Consider the following 21,230-nt stretch of genomic DNA (forward strand, 5'->3'; position numbering starts at 1 on the left):
AGACGTGAAGTTTGTGCTCGGCGTACTTCCTCGGGATACCCGGCATGTCCTTGGGGGTTCATGCGAATATATCCTGATTCTCACGGAGGAAGTCGACGAGCTCGCCTTCCTATCTGCTGTCGAGGCGGGCGCCCACGACAAATTACATGCTACAGCTGGGGTCTTCCGGGTTGAGCTTCACTTTCTTAGTCTCCTTGGAGGGCTTGAAGGCGGCCTCGTTGGCCGGGTCCGGGGTTGGGATCGACGCAGCGGAGGCCTCGCCTGCCAGGGCGACGATCCGGTCGAGCTGGCGCCGCTCCTCGGCAATGACCAGCGACTCGGCCAACTTGGCACCGTCTCGGGCGCACTCCAGGGACTTGCGGTAATCGCCGGTGATGGTGATGAGGCCCTTGGGACCCGTCATCTTCATCTTCAGATACGCATAGTGGGGAACCGCCATGAACTTGGCAAGCGCGGGCCGGCCCAACAACGCGTGATACATGCTGGACAGGTCCACCACCTTGAACCAGATCGGTTCGCGTCGGAAGTGGCTGCTGTCGCCGAATAGGACATCGAGCTGGACCCAGCCAATGGGGGAGTAGGAGAGGCCGGTCATGATGCCGTGGAAGATCGTCCGGGTTGGCTCCAGGTCCTCGGCCTTGAGGCCGAGCTTGCTCATCGTGTCGCGGTAGAGGATGTTGATGCTACTGCCACCGTCGATGAGGACTCGGGAGAACTTCCATGTGCGCCGCGCGACGATGGTCGGGTTGAGGACGAGGGCGTAACCACCCGGGCTTGGCATGACTACCGGGTGATCCTCCCGGGTCGAGGTGATCGGGTGATCCGACCAGTGCATGAACTCCGGCTTGGTCGGGACGACGGTGTTCACCTCCTACCGAAGGAGGCGCTCGCTGCGCTTGTCGTCGTCGAGGCTGGTGAAGATGACATAGGCCGCATTCTGGTCCAGGTAGGCGTCGTCGCGCATCGCGCCGCCAGCTGGAGGCGGCGGTGGAGATGGAGGCGGCTGCCCCGCGCTTGGGGCCGGAGTCGGAGGAGGCGGGACGTCGCCCCTCATGATGCGCTTGGTGATGGCGCACTGCCGAAGCGTGTGCGTGGAGGGTCTTGCACCGCTGTGGTGCTTGCAGGAGGCATCGAGCATCTGCTCGAAGCTCATGGCGGGTTGCCATGCCATCTTGCCGGTCTACCGGCGCTTCGCCGCCGGGTCTGCCGCGGGCTCGGTGGCCGTGAGGAGCCGGTTGTCGTGACGCTGCACCGGTTGGTCGGCCTTGCGCTTGTTGTTCTGGTGATGCTGCTGTCGGCTGCTTTCGCTGTCTAGCTTCGGAGGGGGAACCAGCTTTGCCTTGCCGGCTTCATCCAGTGCCACCTGGATCTTCATGGCGGAGTCGGCGTTGGCGTACTTGTCCGCCGTCACCATGAGCGCGGCCATGGTGGCCGGCTCGGAGCATAAGAGCTTGTGCTTGAGGAGGGTGCCGTCTCGGTACCCGCTGACGAAGTACTGAATCGCCTGGACTTCATGGAAGCCCTCGCACTTGTTCCGAAGCTCAGTCCAGCGTGCGAGGTACTCGCGACCGGTCTCCGTAGGCCCTTGCACGCACATGGCGAGCTGGCTAGGGCGGCCGGGCCGCTTGTAGGTCCCCGTGAAGTTGCGGACGAAGGCTTCCTCGAAGTCCACCCACGTGTTGATGCTGCCCGTCGGCAGGCTGTTCAACCACATGCGGGCTGACCCTTAGAGCATGAGCGGTGCGTAGCGCACGGCGATACGATGATTGGCACCGGTGATGCCAATGGTCATGGTGTAGTCGGTGAGCCAGTCTTCTGGCTTCACTGTCCCGTTGTACTTGGGGGTGTCGCGGGGGAGCATGAACCCTTTGGGGAAGGGCTCCTCCCGGATGCGTGGGCCGAAGCACGCCAGCCCGATAGCGCCGCTCTCCTCCACCTCCAGGGAGCGAGCGAGCTGATCGAGACGGTGGCGAGCGTCGGCGTCGTCGATGGCGCGCGGGCCGAGTCGACTTGCGGCCAGGCCACGGGGGGGCCGGGTTGGTTGGAGCCGGACGCCGGCCATGCTGGCCGGGTCCGCGCTGGATCTCTGGGACGGGCTCGTCGCCCAATCCGCCAGTGGCTGTAGCGGCCAGGTCACGCCGAGTCTGGCCCTGGCCGGAGTGCGCCTCGCCAGGTGGCGAGGAAGCGGTGTGCAGAAGCTCGCCGGGCCCACCAAGGCGGGCGGAGCCGGATCCCGCCGGCTTGGCGAGCTGGTTGAAGCGGTCCTGCTGGGTGTTGGCGGCATGGAGGAGTTCGCGCATCCGCCCGATGCGCTCTTTCAGCTCCTCGCCCGTGAGCTGGTCCAGGCCGGCCGTGGCTGCGTGGGCAGCGCGCATGTTCTCCACTGGGGTCTCGTAGACGGTTGGGACAGCGCCGAGGGCCCAGCCGATCGTGCCTCCCGGGCACTCACGTCGGCGACCCGTCTGGGCTCGGCCGCGGCGGGCATGAACCCGTAGGCGACATTGCGCTCCAGTTGAGCAGCGTCCAGGCGGCAAGCGTCTCGGACAGGTCCAGCATCTGCTGGCGCCTTTCCTCAAGCTGGGTTCAGGCCTCGGCGACGTTGGTGGCGTCGACGTCGGTGCCGACGGGGATGCGGAGGCTCTGCATCGCGGCGCGCAGCGGATCGGACGGCTCGGTCCGTTCCGCCGTGGCCCTGGCTTCGTCAGCCTTCCTCGTCTTGCTCGATGAGGAGGAGGCGCCGTCGCCGGTGACGAAGACCTCCACATGGATGTCCATTCCCCCAGCGGAAACGCCGCCGCCGAGGGAGAGGGGAGAGTCGGAGTAGCTGAGCACCTCGCTGGGGTACTCATCGGCCGCGAACGCATCGGTGATGCGCAGCACGGAGAAGGAGGCGGCAAGCGCGCCGCCGACATCGTCCGCCAGCATGACGGACACGTCGGTGTAGGAGAAGGGCCCCGTCTGAAGCATGCTCCCGGCCAGCTCCTCGAGCTGCCCCACGATGGGCGCCAACTGTCGTGGTGGGTGCACGACAGATGCCAAGGGATGGCTAAAGAGAGGAGGAGGCTCGAGGACGCTGGTGGGCTCCAGAGGCAAGGTTGGCATGAGCGGGCGCGGGACGCCGGACATACCCAGGTTCGGGGCTCTCCGGAGAGATAATACCCCTAGTCCTGCCGAGTGTAGTTGGATAATCGATAGTACAATGTTGCTTCTGGAGCTGTATGGAGGATGAAGGAAGCTGGCCAAGGCTTGGGCTGCTCCTTCTCTCCGGTGTTGCTGTCTGGTGGCTACTCCTATGCTTATCAGCTTTCCTCTCGTATGCGTTCTCTGCTTTCTTGCTTGCCCATATGATCGTGGGCTTCTGGGGGGTTTTATAGACCAACCCCCCGAGGGTACAATGGTAATGTTACAAGTCGGTGGGTCCGTATTGTCGGCGTCCGGGGACCCGGGCTGGGTCCCGCTGAGGGCTTGTGGTTCGCCGGGTTCCCCTAGATGCGGGCCCCGCATGCCTAGGGGAACTGTGTGCCGTCTTGTCGATCGTCAGGGCGTGGCCGAGTCGAGTCGTGTACAATGCTCTCCGTCAGGCTGCCGCTTGCTGTCGTCAGCGGTGAGGGCGGGAGCATCATAGCCACGCCGGCCCTGTTCAGCGGGTAGGTGAGGGGCACTGTTGCCACGCTTCGGTTGACCAGAGGCATGGGCGGGGCACTATTACCTCGGTCATAGCTGATTGAAGACTCGTCCCATCGTACGGCCTGGATGGGACGGGAGCTGACCCGTGGCCGGATTGCGCAACACGCTACGGGTGTGCTTGCTTGTTGAGGAAGCTTGGTCGTGCCGGGTTTGGCCGTCTTGCGTTGGTCGTTGGGGCCGAGTCGCCGTGTCTTGCCGGGTCGGCGAGTCTGGCTGGGTTGCGGGGCTTGGCCGGGTCGAGCGATCCGGCCAAGCGCGTGCCGGTATTTAGGGGCGGTGCCAGCCTTGTTGTTTTTGAAGAGGATCCGGGTTTCGTTGCCTGCCCAGGGTCCATCCTCCCGACATCCATGTTTTTCATTTTTTTGAAAGCACACATGTGTCTTTTTCACTTTTTAAAAAAAGACTTGAAGATGGAATAAGGTTACCCCCGCCTAGTCCCTATTTCGTTGATGCATACAGTATCTTTGGACGGCATGAGGAGGTGTGCCTCCAGCGGATCTCGCAGGATCGGTCGGTTCGGGTCTTTAGTGGATCTATTTGGATCTAGTCATCGCTCTTATTTCTACAAGTTGGATTCTTTCGATCTATATTTCTTTTCATCAGCGACGCTTGCTGTTCTAGTACCCTAGTTCATGTGTCTATGAACATGGATGCATCTTTTTTGTCATTTCTATGTTCTTTGTAGAATAAATAGGAAGTTTTCTAAAAAAATAAGACAGGTTAGTGAGATATTTTTCTTTTGAAAAATTCGAGGAAAACTGGAAAACCGATAGCCGCCAGTTTTTCTTTTGGACCAGCGCGGTCAGCTGATGTGCCCGTTGGCCCAGCCCAACCCGACCCGGCGCTCTCTCTTCCTTCCATCTCTCCCCCGATTCCTCTCACCCGATTCCGGCACACACCCATACGCGGCGGCGGCATCTCCTAACCCTAGCCGTCAACGGCGGCGCGCCCCCTAACTCGTGTCCTACAATTGCTTGCTAGAGAGAAAGCTACAGGGATCGAGTTGGATGGCGCCTTCCACATCCGATCGAGAGCACAACGGTGAGGCGAGCAGCAGCGGGGCGGGCTCAAAATCGAAGGACAAGGAGCGGCCAAGGTCCTTTGACGAGAAGACGCGGACTGCGTGCTGGCGTAAGGCGGCGGTGCTGGCAGGGCGACACCCAGAGCGGTGGCGGCAGGACGCCGCTGGCAACGTGGTGTGCCGCCGCTTCTGGAGCTGCCACGGCTGCCTCTGCTATGAATACGATCACATCATTCCCTTCTCCAAAGGTCAGCTTGTGACTTATTTCCGCCAGAAAGCACTTCATTTCTTATTTTATTGCTTAAAAGAGAGGATGGGGATTAAACAAACCGCCTACTTTGTGGGCAGTTTTGTGAGCATGTTCAAAACGTTGATTAGTTTTTTTATCTGGTTAGTGTCTTGTTGAACACTCGTAAGTTTAGTTCAGGGGCATATGAGGTGATTCTTACAGATACATCTTTGAGTTTAGAAATCCAACTCTTCCAAAGCACATGCTCTTTAGCTCCGAAATCTGAATGGATGAATATCTAGTAGTATGGATTTTGATAACAGTGTTGTCGAAACAGTGGATGCTACCATTTTTTTTGCGTGTATTAAAATGCTGTTAATTTTTTTATTCTACGATATATATCAATATATCATAGGCTCATAGCTGGGTCTAAGTCTTAAATTTATCAGATGTGGGTTTGGATTTGATTAGTTGGAAATAACTGCAGACAAATTAAAGGATAACATACCTACCAAACCAAATATTACACGACTAACAGACCTGATTTTATGTATGTGGCAAACAAAAGACAACATGTGCTTACCTCCTTTGTGCAGCCGTCCCTCCATACCCATGACGCTGAAGATAGGATTCCTAGCTTTCTTTGTATATCTTGTGCAGGATCACATGCCTGAATGTTTTAAGTTAGAATTATCCAAACAACTTGTGCTACCAAATATGTCGATTAATCGTTGCATCTTTTACTTCCTGAGGTGTATGAGCTATGTTCTAAACAAGAACATCTTGCATCATTTGTTTTTTCTACCTTTTACTCTTTCCTAATCCTTGTTTGTCCGTAATTTTTTTGTTGCGGCCCTTTTGCAGTGTACCTGGAAGTGGTACAATATGTTCTCTTTGAGACTCTGATTTTTCTGCCATTAGTTATTATAGACTGCTCAGTTCAACTGTTGATCATTGGATTTAGGAGGGGAATCTACTGTTGAGAATTGCCAGATCCTTCAGACTAGGGTGAACCGTTCCAAGTCTGATAAAGCATGGGTGGAGAAGGCAGAGATGCAAGGCTTTTCCTGCGATATCAAGTTCACAGGTGAGCTAAACAATATTTTGATTCTTACATTTTAACAATGATAGGGAATATACCTGCTCTGTTTTTTCATTTTTGGCAGATGAATTTCTGATACATGATTTGCTTAATGTTATTGGGCAACAGTGTCACAGAGACACACTTATGTCATCGCTTATATACATATTCCCATCGGAAATAAAGGGTAATAGGGTATTGAAAAGTACTGCATATAATCTCTTTATAAGAAAGAAAATTAGGTGAGCTGTGGAAGCAGAATTGCTATTAGTCTACTAGACTTGACTACTTGAGTATCGTTATATGTTGAATAGCATATTCCTGGACCATCTGGGACTTGTGTTTTTCGTTGTGATGACTCTTGATTTAGGTGTAGTGTAGGGGTGCTGATTGGTTTAATTCTTCTCTACATTAATCAATTGGCCGTTCATATGTTGGTACTATTTCTGAAACGAGTCTAGATTGAATTTAACATGTGATGTAGGCGAAAAACATGCAAAACCATCTAGAAGTGCTCCAGAAGTTAGACTATCTGACAGCTTCTACTAACATAGATTGGGAAATATTCCGGCTTTTCTTTCTGTTATGAACCTTGTCTCACAATGGATGAATTTGGGTTTGGACAAGGGCTCAAAGACTGAGGATATTGTGCTTGCCCTCAGCTACCCACTATAAGGCTTGTTCCTGACAGAAAGAGAGGCTCTAAAGCTCAAGTTACAGGCCAGCTCCAATATTCTATCTTTATTTGATCAACAACAACAACAACAAAGCCTTTAGTCTCAAATAAGTTGGCGTAGGCTAGAGGTGAAAACCCATAAGATCTCGCAACCAACTCATGGTTCTGGCACATGGATAGCAAGCTTCCACGCACCCCTGTCCATGGCTAGTTCTCTGGTGATACTCCAGTCCTTCAGATCTCTCTTTACGGACTCCTCCCATGTCAAGTTCGGTCTACCCCGACCTCTCTTACATTATCAGCACACTTTAGCCATCCGCTATGCACTGCCGCTTCTGGAGGCCCGCGCTAAATATGCCCAAACCATCTCATACGATGTTGGACAAGCTTCTCTTCAATCGGTGCTACCCCAACTCTATCTCGTATATCATCATTCCGGACTCGGTCCTTGTGTGGCCACACATCCACCTCAACATGTGCATCTCCGCCACACCTAACTGTTGAACATTTCGCCTTTTAGTCGGCCAACACTCAGCGCCATGCAACATTGCGGGTCGAATCACTGTCCTATGGAACTTGCCTTTTAGCTTTTGTGGCACTCTCTTGTCACAGAGAATGCCAGAAGCTTGACGCCACTTCATCCATTTGGCTTTGATTGGATGGTTCACATCTTCATCGATCCCCATCCTTCTGCAGCATTGCTCCAAATATCGAAAGGTGTCCTTCTAAGGCACCACCTGCCCATCAAGGCTTAATCTCCTCCACCTCCTCGTGCCTAGTAGTACTGAAATCGCACCTCATGTACTCGGTTTTAGTTCTACTAAGTCTAAAACCTTTTGATTCCAAGGTTTGTCTCCATAGCTCTAACTTATTGACCCCCGTACGACTATCATCGACTAGCACCACATCATCCATAAAGAGCATACACCGTGGGTTATCTCCTTGTATATCTCTCTCAACCTCATCCATCACCAAAGCGAAAAGATGAGGGCTCAAAGGTGACCCCTGGTGCAATCCTATTTTAATCGGGAAGTCATCAGTGTCACCATCATTTGTTCGAACACTTGTCACAACATTATCGTACATATCCTTGATGAGGTACTGTAGTTTGCTAGGACTTTGTGTTTCTCCAAGGCTCACCACATGACATTCCGCGGTATCTTATCGTAGGCCTTTCCAAGTCAATGAACACCATATGCACGTCGTTCTTTTGCTCCCTATATATATCTCCATCAGTTGTCGTACCAAGAAAATGGCTTCCATGGTCGACCTCCCAGGCATGAAACCAAACTGATTTTTGGTCACGCTTGTCATTCTTCTTAAGCGGTGCTCAATGACTCTCTCCCATGGCTTCATTGTATGGCCCATCAGCTTAATTCCATGGTAATTAGTACAACTCTGAACATCCCCCTTGTTCTTGAATATTGGTACTAATATACTCCGCCTCCATTCTTCTAGCATCTTGTTTGCCCGAAAAATGAGGTTGAAAAGCTTAGTTAGCCATACTATAGCTATGCCTCCGAGGCCTCTCCACACCTCAATGGGGATTCAATCAGCGCCCATAGTATTGCCTCCTTGACCTCAGACCCCTCTGGATTTGCCGCAGAAAACGCCTGTTGGTATCATCAAAGGAGTCATCCAGTTCAATGGTAGAGCTCTCATTCTCCCCATTGAACAGCTTGTCGAAGTACTCCCACCATCTATGCTTAATCTCCTCGTCCTTCACCAGGAGCCGGTCTGCTCCGTCCTTGATGCATTTGACTTGGTCAACATCCCTTGTCTTCCTCTCTCGGATCTTGGCCATCTTATAGATGACCTTTTAGCATTCGTGTCTAACCGCCGGTAGAGATCCTCATACGCTCGACCCCTTGCTTCACTCATTGCTCGCTTTGCGGTCTTCTTTGCCATCTTGTATTTCTCTATGTTGTATGCACTCCTATCTAGGTATAGGCGTCTAAAACAATCTTTCTTCTGCTTAATATCCTTCTGGACATCATCATTCCACCGCTAGGTATCTTTAGCTTCGCTTCTACTTCCCCTGGTCACTCCAAACTCCTCTGAGGCCACCTTACGAATGCAAGTCACCATCTTCGTCCACATATTGTTTGCATCACCTCCTTCGTCCCAAGGGTCCTCCTTAATGACCCTCTCCTTGAACGCCTGAGTTACCTCCCCCTTGAGCTTCCACAACTTCGTTCTAGTGACTTTGGCACGCTTATCCCGTTGGACATGAATCCGAAAGCGGAAGTCAGCAACCACATGCTTATGCTGAGGGACAACACTCTCTCCAGGTATCACCTTACAATCTAGGCACGCACTCCCGTCTTCTCTTCTTGAGAGGATGAAATCAGTCTGGCTAGAGTGTTGACCACTACTAAAAGTCACTAGATGTTATTCTCTCGTTTTAAAGAAGGTGTTAGCTACGATCATGTCGTAGGCTAGAGCAAAGCTTAAGACATCTTCTCCTTCTTGATTCCTGATGCCATAGCCAAAGCCCCCATGCACCCCTTCAAAACATGTGTTAGATGTACCCAAGTGGTCATTGAGGTATCCTCCTATGAAGAGCTTCTCGTCAATCTGTACACACCTAACCATGTCCTCTAGGCCTTCCCAGAACTCCCTCTTGATGTTCTCATTGTGGCCTACTTATGGGGCATATGTGCTGATAACATTGAGAACTAGGTCCCCAACTACCAGCTTGACCAGGATAATCCGGTCCCCATGTCTCTTGACGTCTACCACTCCATACTTGAGGCTCTTGTTGATCAAGATGCCTACTCCATTTCTGTCCGCGTTCGTCCCCGTGTACCACAACTTGAAGCCGGTATCCTCCACCTCCTTCGCCTTCTGTCCCCTCCATTTGGTTTCTTGGACGCAAAGGATATCAAAACTTCTCCTCACCATTGTATCAACTAGCTCACGAAGCTTACCTGTCACGGACCCTACGTTCCAGCTACCTAAGCGGATCCTCCTAGGCTAGGCTAGCTTCCTTACCCTTCGTACTCGTCGAGTCAAATGCGAAGACCCTTGCTCATTTTTCACTACACCGGGTGTCGATGTCGTGACAGGTGCGTCACGCACCCACGGTGTGCCTCACGGTCGCCACGGACCAAGTTCAAGAAGAGAGGAGCTGCGTGCCATCATCCTCCCTGGTGGTGGTATGCAGATCTTCATGAAGAAGAATATCAACAAGAAGATCTATCAAGCAAGCTTTGGGCTCGGTGGTGGCATGCAAATCTTTGTACAACAGGGATTGTGTCCTCCGGCGCCCACAAAGTTCAACAAGTACCCAACCAAGACATCCGGTAACTACGGATAACCAAGACCCGGGAACGACCTCACCGGACAATGGCTGTCCACAGCTGGCGTGCACTCAGCCATCCTTCGATAGCAAGCTATCGCCTTACCTACGCGTGGCACAGTGGTTCTGTGCTCGCAGGGCTCTCGCGCCACGTGGCCGGTGGGCAGGCGCGTCAGGCGGTGGACAAGACGCAAGGGGTGACTTGCTCACCCACACCGCCACATGGTGCACACCTTCTGAGACTTGTCACGCCTCGGGCAGGCGGCATCTAAGTCGGTTGTGACAAGACGGGTCCGTTCCCGAATGACGGAAGGCGATGACACCTCACCGCGCATTTATTTGCTCCCACCTACTTGGTTGGATCAGTAGCCTTTTCTTTGGCCTCGAAGCCATCTGTTGTACCCCTTGAAGTATAAAAGGAGGACCGGGCCAGAGAAGGAAAGGAGGGTTGGACCCAGGAAAAATAGCATAGGTTGGACACTTGGTAGAACACCAGTAGGGATACACTGTCCTCCCTGTTCTCGGGAAGGTTTTGTAGCTCTAATCCACCCATCAAACACACCAAAAAGCATGAGTAGGTGTTACGCACAATGCGGCCCGAACCTGGGTAAACCATTGTGTCTATTGTGCATGATTTAGTAGAGTAGGTCCGTGCCTTCGTGCCCCAACGACGAACTAGCAGAAGGACGTCTTGAGTCCACGGTGTCACGCGTGTGTTCTGTACACGCGCCCCGACATGTGGCTCGCCAGGCAGGGGGGTGCTTGTGCGGATCTACATGAACAAAGCCGCCAGTGTCCCTGTCGGCACTAGCTTCATCTTCACCAACAAGCAGGATGGCCAGGGTGCGGTTTCCCAAGATTGCGGCTCCACACCCTGGGCGTCCGCAGCAGCTCCGCCCATGCCGGCGGAAGGACGGTGCCCCGCCTCGCGCTCGGAAGGACCCCACGTCTGGAAAAAATCGGACTGTGCAGTTCGCCCCTGAGAGCGGCGAGGTGGGACATCATCCACGGTGCCCCCGAGTGGCTGCCACCAAGATCAACCGTCGAGGTGGCTGCCCCACATACTCGACGCTCCAACACCTCAAGCAGGAGCTAGGCGAGCCGCTTCGGGACTATGTCCGGCGTTTTCGGCGAGTGGAGGACAAGATTGAAGGGCTCCCTGCTTCCATCATCACGGTTTTCTACCTCAGTGCTCGCAATCCTCGGGTCTGCGAGGCGATGGTGGCTTGTTGGGTGCATACTGTGGTAGAGCTATATGCTCTTGCTCACAAATGAGCCCGAGCAGAGGAAGCTAGCCACCTTTTGGGGGATGGTAGATGCCGGCTTGCTGCCTTGAGGCCAAAGCCAGCAATGCATCCAACGTTCATGGAGACGGTGCTGTTGGGGAGGCCGATCGAGCAGAAGAACTCCTTCGTCAGCAAGATTGGGCGCGCTGATGATGAGACCCACACTGTTAGTGTGGACCTGGATTTGGTCAGTGCTTGAGGCCCAGTGGGCGCCCGAGCGCCCTGGTGGTGTCACATCTAGCACTAGAAGTGCCAAATAAGTTAAGTATCCACTGTTCAGAGAGTTTTGTGGGTGTTAAGCACACTTCTGTGCAATGGTCGACCGAGAACACTCGTTCTCGGATATGGAGTACGACTGTCTTGTTAACCTGCAAGTTTAAAAGAACTAGTGTGTTGTCTGTATTTGTGGTTTGCCTAAAATACCACCATTAATCCATGGTTGGAAGCATTAGGCGTGCGTCATGAATACCCTCGTTTTTGACCAGATACTTTTTCTACTTGCTGTTTAACTCGACGTGTTCCGCTCTGTTTATCTTGAGGAGTGCTCGTCGGAAGGTCCACTTTGCATGTTTTTATCACCTCACCGCAATCGGAAATCTCTTTCTCTGCCTCCGCCTTGTCGACGGCATTGAGTAAAAATGAGACAGTACGAAGCGGTGGATTGTGTTTCCATTACCCGTCGAAACGTCCTTCTCGGCATGGGGTCTGGGAAGAAAAGACTTGCTATTAAGTTCACCTTCAACATGCATCACAACACGCTGCCAAGGGGGCGAAGACGTCGACAAAACCACGTGTACCCATTTTAGTTCCGCGGATCCGGAACCGATGTTTTCAGCCTTGTTGAGAGAGTCAGAATTTCGTCCCTGTGGTGTTTGTCTCAGTGCGATCCCAAGGGGTACCACAGCTTGAAGCCGGCATCCTCCACCTCCTTCGCCTTCTGTCCCCTCCATTTGGTTTCTTGGACGCAAAGGATATCAAAACCTCTCCTCAGCACTGTATCAACTAGCTCTAGAAGCTTACTTGTCAGGGACCCTACGTTCCAGCTACCTAAGCGGATCCTCCTAGGCTCGGCTAGCTTCCTTACCCTTCACACTCGTCGAGTCAAATGCGAATACCCTTGCTCATTTTCCACTACACCAGGTGTCGGTGTCGTGAAAGGTGCGTCACGCACCCACGGTGCGCCTCACGGTCGCCACGGACCAAGTTCAAGAAGAGAGAAGAGCTGCGTGCCATCATCCTCCCTGGTGGTGGTATGCAGATCTTCGTGAAGAAGAATATCAACAAGAAGATCTATCAAGCAAGCTTTGGGCTCGGTGGTGGCATGCAAATCTTTGTACAACAGGGATTGCGTCCTCCTCCGACGTCCACAAAGTTCAACAACTACCCAACCAAGACATCCGACAACACCTCACCCGACAACGAATAGGCAAGACCCGAAACGACCTCACCCGACAACGGCTGTCCACATCTGGCGCGCACTCAGCCAGCCTTTGATAGCAAGCTATTGCCTCACCTACACGCGGCGCAGTGGTTCTGCGCTCGCAGGGCTCTCGCGCCACGCGGCCGGTGGACAAGTCGCAAGGGGTGACTCGCTCACCCACGCTGCTGCATGGTGCACACCTGTTCCGAGACGTGTCACGCCTCGGGCAGGCGGCACCTAAGTCGGTTGTGACAAGACAGGGGTCCGTTCCCGGATGACAGAAGGCGATGACACCTCATCGCGCATTTAATGCTCCCACCTACTTGGTCGGATCAGTAGCCTTTTCCTTAGCCTCGAAGCCATCTGTGGTACCCCTTGAAGTATAAAAGGAGGATCGGGCCAGAGAAGGAAAGGGGGGTTGGACCCAGGGAAAATAGCAAAGGTTGGACACTTGGTAGAACACCAGTAGGGATACACTGTCCTCCCCATTCATGAGAAGGTTTTGTACCTCTAATCCACCCATCAAACACACCAAAAAGCAGGAGTAGGGTATTACACACATTGCGGCCCGAACCTGGGTAAACCACTGTGTATATTGTGCATGATTTAGTAGAGTAGGTACATGCCTTTGTGCCCCTAACGACGAACTAGCAGAAGGACGTCTTGAGTCCACGGTGTCACGCGTGTGTTCTGCACACACGTCCTAACCCCGGGGCGTCGGTGTAGCGCGCTACTAAGGATGCGACGACCCGATTCTTGCTCACTTGCCACCATATCCAGATCAAGATACGCCGCACCTTCGGGAGGGGGGGTGGGGGGGGGGGGGGACGGCCCGGCCCTGCCCATTTGACACCACACCCGGATTGCGATGTGGCGCGTCGCTGAGAGGGTTATGCCCCAACAAAAATCTTTTGGTTTTGGGTTTCATTTCCATAAGAGTGGCTGAGTTTTGACGTTGGCTCGCCAAGCCTATCACAACCCTCCTCCTTCACCCGGGCTTGGGTCCGGCTATGTTCAGACAACATAGGCTAATTTGATCATGGGCTAACTTTGCTGCTTTGCGCATGACCATATCAGTTTCTTCAGTTGTTTCTTCTATTCCATTTTAGGACTGTGTGTGTGTGCCTGTCCTGGCTTGACGTCATTTCACCTGTTCGATCAGAGTAGGCAGTTGACACATAATAATCTAGTTTGTGGTAAACTTTCCCCATTTATGTGTCTGCAATAGCTGCTACAACATACATTAGCTGCTACAACGTATATTTAGTATCCCATCCTAGTCCATTTGCTTCGGAAATAGCAATTTCTTTCATAAGCTAATCATCACTTGAGGTAGGGTTGAATTTTGAACTGTGACAACCTTTTTGACTCTTAATGATTGCTGAGTTGACTCACTTGCATCTCTTCCGTATGAACAAATATAATGTCAGTGAACTTTACAGTTACAAGTTTACGTTTTCACTCACACCTTGTTTGGCAGCTGTGAATTGAATTTGGTGAATTCAGTTAAATTCAAATACCATTTATTCTGGACGTGATTAGCAAGAAATGGATTACATCTCTAATACTTGCGTTTGGCTGCGGTTTGGATTTCTAAAATGAAATGAAATCCATATTGCTTGCATGTTATCTAGAATGGTAAACCAGGAATCTGATTATGACTTCGACACACAAGTTACAGTCATTGGGATCCATCAATAATTACCATGTAAATATGAAAATCTAGCATGGGGCATTTTGACAAACAAATTCTGCAATTCATGACAAAGCTTTACATTGGTAATCACTGTAGTAAACACTATATCTATCGACCATGCGGTGGCTTGCTCCGCTTCTCTTTGAATGCTTCCTCCGACTTCCCGAGCCACTTTGCTTTGCCTGCAGCCAGATGCCTAGCTGCTGCATGTTGTCGGTGAGGGAGCAATTCTTGGTCCCTGCCAAGAGGTAGTAGTTCTTTCACCACTCCTAGTATGAGTGTTGAACCACGCTTATCCACTGTGCCATCAGTTTCTACTTTCCCTTGGGCCATACTGTCTCTCCTTTATCTGCAAAAGCCTGTTGCCCACCCTCCTCCTCACTTCTCGTACTGCACTATGCATGTGTATGTTTTTCCATCCTTTCTGTGATATTTTCAGCCAAAAAACAGTTACTGTTTATGTGGAGATGCTTAAATATACTCATTGCAGAGTTATGGTATCGGTCAATGTGACAGGCAGCACAGCTCTTGTACTACTATCTGTTGAGGCAGCCAAATACATGCTCCTATGTCAAATGCTCTTGCACATTACAGTGACCTCTCAAGTGGCAGGATGGCTAGTGGGTTCTCCTAGCAGCTAAATTGGTCAAAACGTGCAAGCACTTGATGGAGCACTTGGTAGTCGGTACTACATCTAAACAACAACAAAACATATCCCTAATTCAGAGAATCGGTAGAAGTAGCAAATGAACTAGATGTTTCCATATCCTAGTGTCAGTACCAGTAACCAATCTTGTGTAGATCGAACTATAGGTATCACAACCAGTGGCAGAGCCAGGCCGGCATGAAGCTCCAGGGTCTTCGAGTATAGGTATCACAACCAGTGCCAGAGCCAGGCCGGCATGTAGCCACAGTGGTATAGCCTGGGTGCTACTACCCAAGGATTTGGCCGTCACAACCTGGGCCGTGGCTCACCGTGCCCATGTCCTGTCTTTGCCCCTGATCACAAGCACATGATGAAGGCTAATTCGCAAGTCAACCAACCAGCGTTGATGGTGATGTCGAGCTCTATTGAAGTTGTCGAGGAGCACCATAGAAGATGATGCTTTCAAGGATAGGAGATGTCACTGGACAGGGGGAAGCACAACAAAAAAAGATCTGGTTGGTGCGAACAATCACGTGATTGGCTGATTGCAAGGAGAATTTGGGGTGGGAGAGACATCGCCTATTGAACAAAGGATGTGTTACAGATATAATCGTACCCCTGCTGCTGGATAGTTCGTTGGGATTCGAGGTCTGAGTCAACAGTCAAGGATTCTGATTCCAGTGTCAGCCGTACACTTAAATTTACGGAATCCGATTACAGTTCCCCAATTCCAGCTCCAATACCTGGTAGCCAAACAAGGTGTCAATTATTTGTTATTGGCTGCATTGGCCAGAGGAGATTCAAGTTACCAACAGACCATAGTTACCAGATTCACTCGGACAAGCTTTGAACCCTGACCCCGGTCGATTGATCTAGATCAGGGTTTGAGATCGCTCAGATTGGTCTGAGCCTGCACCCTGAGTCGTTTATCTGCGAACAGAAGAATGAAATCGTTCTCCCCTGGTGCTAGGACCATCTGTGTGAGAACAGTGACGCTGGCCAGGAATCCAAGATCCAGTTGGCCGGCCAGTCATTGTCAGCAACAGCAACTCTTGCTCGCTGCGGTACATGCACGGAGCGCAGGCTCCTCTCCATCTATCAGGAGTACTAGTTGGTGGGGCGCCCCCTTGTGGCGCCTCCTGAGAAGAAGTTGGGGCGGTGCCAGGTGGAAGGTGCCCCTTCCACTTTCCTATTTATACCAAAACAATCATAATTGATATAAAGATTCAAACAAGTGATTCTATGAACTTCCACAAAAAAATTGGAAGCTATTTCAACATTGATCGGTCACTGGTTCAATAAAGAAATTATACTTTCTAATTAAAATACAAGAATTTTTCCTAATATGCGGAGCAGCTTAGCACTGATCAATCATTGGTTCAAAAGTGATTGATGGCGGCGTGCAAAAGCAGAGGCCGGTGTCACTTATCCCGCTCTGCCGCGGATCTGCTCCCAGGTGCATTCTTAGATAATTGTTTGAGTCTGGCCTTAACTGTTTCACCCAAATTGACATTTGGAGCCTTCTTAATATTCTGCAACCAGGGATGAACTGGAAGAAAATACAAATTATGGACATGAGACACGAGCAATGCAATTAAATTATCTTAAGAAAATGCAAAAATCTTAAGAAATTTACACAATGAAGTTGCAGCAATCTAAGTACTACCAAGTTAAATGTGATCTTGGATAATCTAACAGCACGAATGAACAACAGAAAAAAAAAGGGCAGCCCCAGTGCATGTAGCTCCCGCTTGCGCAGGGTCTGGGGAAGGGTCCGACCACTTTGGGTCTATTGTACGCAGCCTTTCCCTACATTTCTGCAAGAGGCTGTTTCCAGGACTTGAACCCGTGACCTCATGGTCACAAGGCAGCAGCTTTACCACTGCGCCAAGGCTCCCCTTCCACGAATGAACAACAGAAAATGCAGAAATTAATCGCTTCACAGATTAGATCATAACCTATTCAATGGAACATATAGCCAACAGATATTTCTACCATGAATCACAGAATGAACGTGTCCCCGCATACTGTTAGCACAGCCTTAACCAAATGGCAAATGAAGGAATCGAGGGGCCATTCCCACCTACACGGCCCCGACGATGGTTTTGGTGACCACAGTGGTGGCGCGCTCCGTGTAGTGCCCCCTCACAACGATCCGGTCGAAGAGCTCCCCACACTCGCAGAGCGAGGGCCTCCCTGGTGGTGTAGTCCATGCAGAGGTAGGTCACCCCGAACTCTCCACAGCAAACCTTCTGACGGCATTAGTACTTACAGGTTGCAAATGGAATGGAAGGAAAAATATGTCACCGAGAGCTTGGAAGCAATTGTACTAATTATGGCCCCTTACTCTAAGAAGCATAAGCAGCTTCTCTAGAACAATAGGAATGCTAGCTACAAAACGTTGATGAATTACTCATTGGCACGGTCTCTATTTTAACATCAGCTATCCTAGCCTTATTTCTAAAGAAAGTGATACTTGGCCTGGGTATATCAACTCCAGTTTTTCAGGGACATCGTGTACAAAACATTTGAAACATGGCCATGAGGAAAACAACAAGGATATAAATTAGATGATGAACACTATAGCCAAAGGATTTTTGGTGACACCAAATTTATCAGCAGAAATAGGCCAAGATTATGCCAAGTGGACCAAAGAGGCAAAGAGTTCAAAGTTTCAACTTTCAACGAACGACCACATTACATGCATGGATATTGACCTCATAGACATTCATCAATCTTACCAAATGGACAGCACAACTGATGTCTACAATGAGAATGCACTTCACATTTAGGAATCTTTATCCTTTAGCACCTTAGGATAACGATGAGAACACAAGTAGAAGTGCCACCAGGACAAACATGATAGGTCTACCAACTTCTCCTTTTCTAATAACTTTACCAAGATAATTAGTACTGCCCTCTAACAGCCAGATGAACCCAGTCAACCTAGCCAAAGATTCAGAGTCATGTTTATCTTGCTTTTCAGATATTTATTTTCAGAACCCATGGCCAATAAAAAATGCGGCAAATTGGTCATGTTTATTTTGCTGTGAAGGGAATAGACACATGAGTAGCAAAACGCACCAAATAGTATGCGGGCAGTGCATTTCTAATAATATTAATAATCTACGAGTATGTAACATTTATCCTATGTTGTCTTTTGATAATTTCTTCTCCCTGAAATTTAGCTGCAGACTTTATGACCTGGCACTATTAATTCAGTAGGAGAATGCGAACTTTGCGGAGGTTCTTCAGTACATAAAAAAGCAAGTGAAGCCCAGAAACAAGTGGTTGAAAGCAAGATAAGGGTGCTCCCTCACTGTCCGTTGATAACACTACTCTTTAAATCTGTTTAAACTGCCTTTTAGGAGAGCATGGAAGCACCATAAAGATTTCTTCCAAGGGATAAAGCACCATAAAGGGTAAACTGTTGATTTGTGAAAACTGAAAAATAGGCCAGTCGCTGGTTTTCTTCTTCCATGCATTTCCACAAACACCTTGTACTAACAACTCTAGCCCACTGCTAACAGGCATCATCGAGGACACCTCGACTTGAGATTTCGTAACAGATGTCAAAGGGCAGATGGGTTCCATTCATTAACCCACATCGCATGGGTGTAAGAGAAACAACTAAGCCGTATGTATGGCTCCATCTCCATCCATTCACATTTCATTAGAGCACGCACCTCTGAAGCTCTCGCTCCCGCGCTCCACCCAAACGGCCACGCGCGCCCGTCGTGCCACCTCCCACGCCGCGCTGCCGTGGTGCATCTCCATCCCCACCTCGCATAAAACGTCCACATGATCGCCTCTGCGACTCGCCGCCCTGAGGCAGTGCCTCCATCGGCACCTATATGACATCCCCTTCCTCCCCCTCCTCTGCTACCATCATGGAGGCCGGGTGGAACGAGAAGACAAAAAGGCTTGGGGACAGTGGATGAGTGGATCTGAGGAGGATGCCTTCTCTGATGGCGGGAGCCGGAGGAGCCGGGATGGCTGATTGGCGGGGGCGACGGCGGCGCAACCATAGCCCACCCGGGGAAGGGAGGAACGAAACAGGAGGTTGCGTGAGGCGATTTTTTAGGAGAGAAAGAAGAAAGGGTGGGTCTTGCTCTGGAGTATGTGAGATGTGTTTTCTTTTTTGCGTTGCTGTTTTTCCCTCGGAACTGTAGATTCCACGTGGCACGGCTCAGTGACCGCCCCTCGCGCGACGCTTAATGGGTTTTATGAGCAGGAGGGGACCACAGGAGAGAGTAATGTTGGGAAGCAGGCCAAGCGGGAGGCCCGTTTGGGCTGATGGGCCAACCGACATAATTATTCTATTTCCCTTTTGTATTGATCTGGGATCTTCTGTGGCTATTTGCTTCTGAAGCTTATTGAATAGTGGGTTTGCGAGCCGGAGATGTATACTCCCTATTGAATCCAATTTGTAGGACCTAGCGAATTTGAATCGCAAACTGGACGAATCATGAATCTGGTAAGTATGCAACAGACTATTTTTGGACTATTCTTTTTTGTCCTCCGTTATATAAAACCATAACGATATAAATTGAGAAATCAAGTCAGAATCCCCTATTGTGCAACTTTCCTCATCTAAATTATTTGGCATGCATAAACATCTTTTCCAGTTTCATATCATGCAAACTTGGCCTGATTTGCTAGCGTTTCTTCCATCTTGGTCAGACAAGGAGCTTGATGTAATCGAGATGGCAGTCTATGGGGATGTCATTCGTCCTGGCAAACAATGTCGCTGCAAGACCGTAGCTGAGATGCTTGGACAGGTGAAATCAAAGAATCAAATGGCTGCTTGTGACTTACCAACATAATGATGCCTCCTTATATGAAGACCATGTAGACTTGTGTCCTTCTTTCGGGGAGGGCAATCATCGTCAAACTGCTGATTACATTATATTATTGATCTCCGTTAAATTGACATCATCGTCTTCAGCACAAAAGCACACCCATAGAGCAATCTAAGCTCATAGGTGCAATTATATTGTGCTTGTCACTTATGCCTGTCAGAAACTTGGAATGTGACATTGAACATGTTTGACTGTAGAAATTATTAACTTGATAACGCCACTTACCAAGAGTTGTCAAAGTATTGTGTTTGTAGTAATATATCCTGTCTTGCTGTTGGGGAGTAGATGCTAATGGTTTTGATCTCGTTTATGGACGTTCATAATCCATTGCCCCGTTAAAAGTTGCAGCAACATTTATGTTTTATCTACCATTCAAGTATACTTTTTCTGCAAATTTTCCTGTTAGCAACATAACAACAAAATTAAAGTATTTCGTGATTAACTCATGAATCAATCGAGAGCGGCGTTTTGGCTCCTAGGTGCATATGCACCCATTGTTGGAATACACATTTCGAAAAGTTGAAAAATTCGGAACAAAAATCTCACGTGTATATCCAGACATTTTATGTGCGTTCACAAGGTTTCGGTGAAAAACGACGTTTTTTGTGGCTTGTGTAAAAAAGATAAAGAAATGCCTCGTGAATAGTCAGAATGAAGCATCAGAAAGTGTCTTTTTTACACAAGCCACAAAAGACGTCGTTTTTCACTGAAACCTTATGCACGATTATAAAATGTCCGGATATACACGAGGGATTTTTTGTTTCAAATTTTTCAACTTTTTGAAATGTGTATTTCGACAATGGGTGCATATGCACCTAGGAGTCAAAGGCAATTACCGGAATCAAGAGTCTTTCTTTCTTGCATCTTGATGCTTGTATGTTTGATGGTCTCAGTAATGTGCTGATGATATGTTCCAGTATTTATTTTATTTTTTGAACAAGGGGAGACAAAAGCGGGATATATTACCATCAAGAAGTATTTTACATTTAGATTGCCTAAGAGCATAGGACATCTCTGTGCGCTGTGCTACATCTCACTATTGTACTCACATTAATTTCAAGTAATAAACATTGGATGCACATGTGTGTGCTTCCCTGTTAAAATTCGTAGAGATATGGCCATATGGAGCACCTGGGTGTTAATCTGGAGATGTTGCAGCAAAGAAACCTGCTAGTTGACCTCAAATTTCCCAATGCCCAGGGTAGAGAATGAGGTTGCGGCGTGGGCTAGTGTGAGGCTGTCCGTGGAAAGTAGTAGGCAAGTAGTGTGAGGCTGTCTGTGTAGAAAGTACTCCCTTGGTCCCGAATTACTTGTCAAATACTGTA

General features: G+C 50.0%; 1 protein-coding gene across 1 annotated transcript; it reads left to right on the top strand.

Annotated features, from left to right (window-relative positions):
- Nucleotides 1–4,495: 4,495 nt before the first annotated feature.
- On the top strand, nucleotides 4,496–20,252 carry LOC119323889. The gene is made up of 3 exons (XM_037597608.1): nucleotides 4,496–4,956; nucleotides 5,902–6,024; nucleotides 19,727–20,252. The coding sequence occupies exons 1-3, from the start codon at nucleotides 4,695–4,697 to the stop codon at nucleotides 19,867–19,869; spliced, it is 528 nt and encodes a 175-aa protein (XP_037453505.1). The 5' UTR covers nucleotides 4,496–4,694; the 3' UTR covers nucleotides 19,870–20,252.
- Nucleotides 20,253–21,230: the final 978 nt, after the last annotated feature.

This window comes from Triticum dicoccoides, chromosome 6B (assembly GCF_002162155.2).
Source record: "Triticum dicoccoides isolate Atlit2015 ecotype Zavitan chromosome 6B, WEW_v2.0, whole genome shotgun sequence".
NCBI lineage: Eukaryota > Viridiplantae > Streptophyta > Magnoliopsida > Poales > Poaceae > Triticum > Triticum dicoccoides.